Below are 5,741 nucleotides of genomic sequence, written 5' to 3' on the forward strand. Positions count from 1 at the left end.
CCCCGACCATGGCCTGTAAGGCTCTGTACCATCTGGCTCCTGCTTCACGCACCCCCCCCTTGCTTACTTTAGTCTAATTACACTGGCCTTTTGCTGCAAATTCTCTGCTTCCCCCCCCCCCACTGCCACCCCCAACTGAGAAATGGAGTCTTACTCCCTACCTCTGTTCTGGGATAATTTGCCAAGATTCATTCCCAGAGCCTTAACACGTGCTCCTCCCTGGAACACCCAGAATCCTCTCCCCACACTCCTCCCTGGCTCTGTCCTTTCCATCCTTCAGCCTAAATGCTCTTCACAGAGGCCCTTCTGGACCACCTCAACTAAAAGTGAAAGATACCAAGGTGGGACCTGTAGCAATCCTTTATTTCCTTCTTAACACGGACATAAATAAAACAAGAAAATAAGCATCATAATTTAATTAATCTTATCTTCATTTCTAGAGCAGTGGTTGGCAAACTGTGGCCCACAGGCTGGCCACATCCCTTTTTAAATGGTTTTATTGGAACACAGCCACACCCACTGATTTATGTATTGTCCACTGCTACTTCTGACTTGGCAGAGTTATGCAGTTGCTACAAACACCATGTGCCCCACCAAGCCTAAAATATTTACCATTTGGCCCTTTAAGAAAAAGTTTCCTGGCCACACGGAGAGCAATCTATGGCTCTCTCATCCCTAGATCACCAATACCTCATACAGCTAATTTGTTGAAGGAACTGAAGGGCTTTGAGGCCCGGCTACAAGCCCTTCTTTACTGGGAGGCTCTTTTTTGTTGGGGCAGGTCTAGATCAGGTCTGGGCCAGCTCCCTTCACTGTCCCCAGAGTCTAAGGGATCCCAAATGAAAGCCCTGGAGGAAATGCACCAGAACGCAGGGGTCTCAAGTCCAAGGTCAGTCCAAGGAGGCCAAACCTTTTCCTCACCCCTTCTGCTCAGTTCCAGAAGAGGGCAGGGGGTTAGGTTAGGGCCCTCTACCACCCTTTTGGGGGGATACTGCTCTGGCCAACCCCCAGGCAAGGATGCAACTACTTTCAGGGGGAAAACGGGTCCTCTGCTTCTCTGTTCTCCCCAACAAGCATGGGCTGGGCTAGACCCTGGGAACAGCCATGTAGGAGTGTGGGGAGAAACCCTCCCTGGTTCAGAAGCTCCTCCCCAGCAAGGAGATGGGTATGGCAACAAGCTACACCCCACACGTGCCACTTCCTGCTTAAACTGGACATGGCGAGGGATGGGGGAGGCATCAGCTTGTGTGTGAGTGCGTGTCTGGGGGCCACTAGGTTGTATGTGCGCACATGTACAGGGAAGATGCAGGCTCTGTGAATCTGCCAGGGCACCCAGGATGAGCTGCGGACTTTTGCCACTGGCGCCATGAGTCGCCACGGGGCCCTCTGCTCAGAACACACTACACACCTTTTCCTTTTAATCTGTTATCATCTATGAGGCCCAGGCCCAGAAGAGAAAACATTCCCTTTTTCCTCCCTCCCTCCCCAGTACAAAGGCCCTGATCTCAGGCAGGTTCCATGGGTTCGCGGAGGGCAGCCTCTAGGGACGAGCTGAGAACTTAAAGCGTGCGAAAGAGCCAGGTTCCAGCAGTCCGAGGTTCTGGAGGGCTTCCAGCAGCTGTTCCCGTGCATTTCCAATAAACGTATTCTCCAGGAAGGCAGGCAGGCCTCCCACACCATCCCGCAGGGTGTACAGGGGCACCCGTACCAGGCCCAGCACCTGGGAAAGGAAGGAGACATGAGACTCTGGGAACGCAGGGAGCTCGTCCCAGCCAGATCTTTCTAGATCAGAGGTCTCACCCCTTTATCAGTCCAGCAGAACCAGGCCTGAGGACGCACACCTCTGTGGCCCTAAAGGGCCCAGGTCTTTGCAGACAAATGAGCCAGGTCATGCTCTCCAGCTCCGCAAAAGCTAACCCTTCCCACATCACAGTAGTGGCTCCTGCCTCCGGGATGCACCCTGGGCCCTACGCCAGTAGTCCTCAAAATGTGGTCCCCAGAGCAGCCGCGTAAGCACCATTTAGTAACTTTTGAAACCTGCGATTCTCAGGTCCTTCTACCCCTCCCCCACTGAGCCGTCAATTCTGGGAGTGCGGCAGTAATCAGTTTTCATAAGCCTCCCAGATGATTCTGATACCCGCCAAAGTTTGAGAACCACCACCATACACAATGTCCCCCTCTCCCCTCGCCTAAGTGCCAGGGTTTTCCCTCAAAACATCAGGCCACTTCTCCTACGCAAGAAAAACAGGGGCCTAAGGTGCAACGCCTGCCACCATCAAGGGGGACTAGAAGAGTGACTTGGATGGGTATGTTCTACAAAGACACCTGTAGAGGCTTGTGAAGTGGAGAGGGGGTTTGATCTTTGCAGGGAGACCAGGCTGGCTGCAACTAGTCACCCAGATCTCAACTACACGAGGAAACTGTGGGACAGGCCTTCGGGAGCTGGAAGACGTGGGGTGGGGTCCTGGGCTGGCCCCACCTCCAGCCCGTGGTCCCGGGCGCGCGGCGCGCCCATCTCCACCGCAGTCAGCTGCTCCAGGGTGAGGCACTTGGCGTAGAAGTGCGCCACGACGCGCGGCCGGGACCCGGCGTGGGAGCTGCGGTAATCGGCACGCTCCACGCGGAAGGCGGCCGCGGCCTCGCCCAGTTCCTCGCCCAGCTCGCGGTTCAGCCCGTCCTCCAGGCTGCAGTCCCTTAAGTCCACGAAGCCGCCGGGGAAGCCCAGGCGCCCGTCAAAGCGCATCTGCATCTGCGGGAGAGGGAAGCGGAGATGGCCGGGGGCGCCCAAGGCGGCGTGGCCGCGGGGCGGGGGCGGGCGGGGGCCGGGCGTGCCCCTTCCTCACCAGCACGGCGTAGCGCAGCGGGATGCGGCCGAAAAGCAGCCCCGGGTCCGGCGCGTAGAGCAGCGCGTGGCATGCGTGCCGCCAGCCCGGCCCCAGCTGCAAGGCCTCCGCCAGCTCCAGCCTGCGTATCCCGGCCATGACCGGACTTCCCCGCTCGGCTGTCCAGGGGGCCGACGTGGGTAGCGGGCGGGACAGCCAGGATCAATCCCTGCAGTGCCCGGCGGCCAGGACCAATCCCTGCAGGGCCTGGGGCGGGGCGCGGCCGTGGGCCCGGGCGGCAGCCAATCAGAACGGGGCGCGGCGGCGGGTATCCGGCCCCGGGAAGCCTATGGCCAAGTGGGACCCGGGGGAAGTGGTTCTTGGCACGGGCAAGGGTGCAGGCGTGGCTAGGTCCTGGACGCGGCGGGAAGCCATTAATAGTGCTGACGTCACAGTCTTCCAGGGGACTTCCCCAGCCGGTTGGGCGAGCTGGGTCTTGCGAAGAGGTTCGCAGGCTGAGCAGAGTTTAATTATCTAATTAGGGACGCATCCTGGGAGCCACAGCTAGTTGGTCTGGATGGTACACGAAGTCCGGGGCCTGGGGTGGGGTAAGGGTTAGCAGAGTTGGCTTCCGAGCCGCGGCCTTCCCTGGGTGGTGGGGACAGAGGAGCGATGGGTGTTAGAGTCATCCTGAGGGTGACACTGCGGGGACTCAGTAGCTGATTGAGTGTCGGGGGGGACTTTGCCAGCATGACGTCAGGGTGGATGGCGCTGTCACTTTCTGGGATGGGGATTATAGGAGGGGGGTGAGCAACGATAGTGTAGTTCTGAAATTGGGGGTGGCAGTAGGTGGTGGATAGGATGGACAGACCCACGAGATTTTCCGGGAAAGGGTAAGGGAGGAAAGGGCTGTGGGTGAAACCCTGTAGGCACAGGAAGGAGAGAGGGCAAGGGTCAGAGGTAGAAGAAGTGCCCAAGGATTTCTAGACTTTACTCTCACATACGCTCAGACCACTGAGCTGTGAAGGAAGGTGGGGAACCCCCAGGGCAGGGGCCTCCTCAGGACCTGATGCTGAGTGAGGAACAGGGGTTCAGAATCCCTCGCCCCAGGCCTCCCCACCTTTTCTCAGGCCCTGCACTCTGTGCAGGTTGTCTCTCCTCAAGAGTCAATATTTATTACACAAAGGAAAGGAGGAGGCAGCTTCTCGAGAGGGGCTGGGCTTGGAGTCACAGCCTGTTAGTAACAGCACGTGATGCGAAAGAGCCCAAGAACCCACCCAGACACAGGCTGGCGACCTTAGCAAGGCAGTCAGTTCTCTCAGATCCCAGTCTCTAATCTGTTAAGTTCAGAGTATTCCAACCTATTAGGGATGTTAGAGATTTAAAGCACTTAGAACAGTGCCAGGCACAGCGAATGTAGCCATCTGTGGAGTCAAGGGTGGGGTAGAGTCTTATGTTAAAGGCCCGCTGTCTGGAACTGAGCCACACTCACCAGGCCTCAGCATGGGGGGGTGAGGGAGGGGATGTGGGTGGAGTGAGACGTTCCTGGCATCATTTTTCCTAGCTTAGTCTTCTGAGTAACATGGCAGAGATGGTATCTACTGACATCAGGCAACTGGATCGAGGTGATGAGACTGTAGGTGTGACACACTCATTCCCCTCTTAGAGTTCTAGGGGGCCTGAAAATGGCCCTGGTTAAACGATTAAGCCTTGCAAAAAGCTCATAAAAACTGCCAATTCCAGAATGTAAATTGGTGCAGCCACTGTGGAAAGCAGTATGGAGGTTTCTCAAAAAACTAAAAATAGAGCTGCCATATGACCCAGCAACTCCACTTCTGGGTATATATCCAAAAAAAACAAAAGATAAAACAACAACAAAAAACAGAAATACTAATTCAAAAAGGTACATGCACCCTGTTGTTTGTGGCAACATTACAATTGCCAAGACATGGAAGCAACCTGAATGCCCGTTGACAGACAAATGGATGTGGTATACAATGCGATACTATTCAGCCATAAAAAAGAATGAGATTTAGCCATTTGCAGCAACCTGGATGGACTTGGAGGATACTGTGTTAAGTGTAATAAGTTAGACAGCAAAAGACAAATGCTGTATTATATCACTTACATGTGGAATCTAAAAGATACAACAAACTAGTGAATATAACAAAAAAAGAAGCAGGTATAGAGAACAAACTAGTGGTTACCAGTGGGGAGAGGGAAGGAGGGAGGGGCAGTATAGGGGCAGGGGATTAAGAGGTACAAAATACCTACAAGGATAACATTGAACAACATGGGGAATATAGCAAATATTTTATAATAACTATAAATGGAGTACAACCTTTAAAAATTACTAATCACTACATTATACACCTGTAATTTATATAATATTATACATCAACTATACCTCAATAAAAAAAATAATAAAAGAAAAAAGACCTGCCGCTTCCAGGGTTCCACCCCAGACCAATCGAATCAGAATCTGGCAGTGGTGCTTAAGTGTAAGTGGTTTTTATATGTGTTTCAGGTGACTCTAATAAGGAACCAGGGCTGAGAACAGTGCCCTAACCCTTACCCCTAACACTCCAAAGGGTTTCTTGGTTTCTCTCCTAGAAGGGTTTCCTTGAGGATTTAGGGTCAAACATGCACTTTCCAGAGCTTCTGGCTGTTGTATTTTTCTTTTATGGTTGCTTGAGGAGACTTTTAAAGATGGATTCAGCTATTTCTAAGGCAATGTGAAAAACTATGAAAGCAAGGCAACAGCTCTACAAGAAAATGACTGGAGACCAGAGCTTTTTCAGGATGAATGAATATGGAAGCCCTCAAGACCCTCCAATCTTGCCTCCCCTTCCAAACTGCTCTCTGCCTCTGCCGGAGGAGCCCAGCCTCTTACCCTCTGCTATTCCACCTCCTGAGGCA

General features: G+C 53.6%; 1 protein-coding gene across 1 annotated transcript; it reads right to left on the reverse strand.

Annotated features, from left to right (window-relative positions):
• Positions 1 to 345: 345 nt before the first annotated feature.
• Positions 346 to 3,018, reverse strand: NUDT16 (nudix hydrolase 16). The gene is made up of 3 exons (XM_060099962.1): positions 2,844 to 3,018; positions 2,480 to 2,749; positions 346 to 1,720 (listed from the first exon to the last, which is right to left on the reverse strand). The coding sequence occupies exons 1-3, from the start codon at positions 2,979 to 2,981 to the stop codon at positions 1,541 to 1,543; spliced, it is 588 nt and encodes a 195-aa protein (XP_059955945.1). The 5' UTR covers positions 2,982 to 3,018; the 3' UTR covers positions 346 to 1,540.
• Positions 3,019 to 5,741: the final 2,723 nt, after the last annotated feature.

Source organism: Mesoplodon densirostris, chromosome 5 (assembly GCF_025265405.1).
Source record: "Mesoplodon densirostris isolate mMesDen1 chromosome 5, mMesDen1 primary haplotype, whole genome shotgun sequence".
Classification (NCBI taxonomy): Eukaryota; Metazoa; Chordata; class Mammalia; order Artiodactyla; family Ziphiidae; genus Mesoplodon; species Mesoplodon densirostris.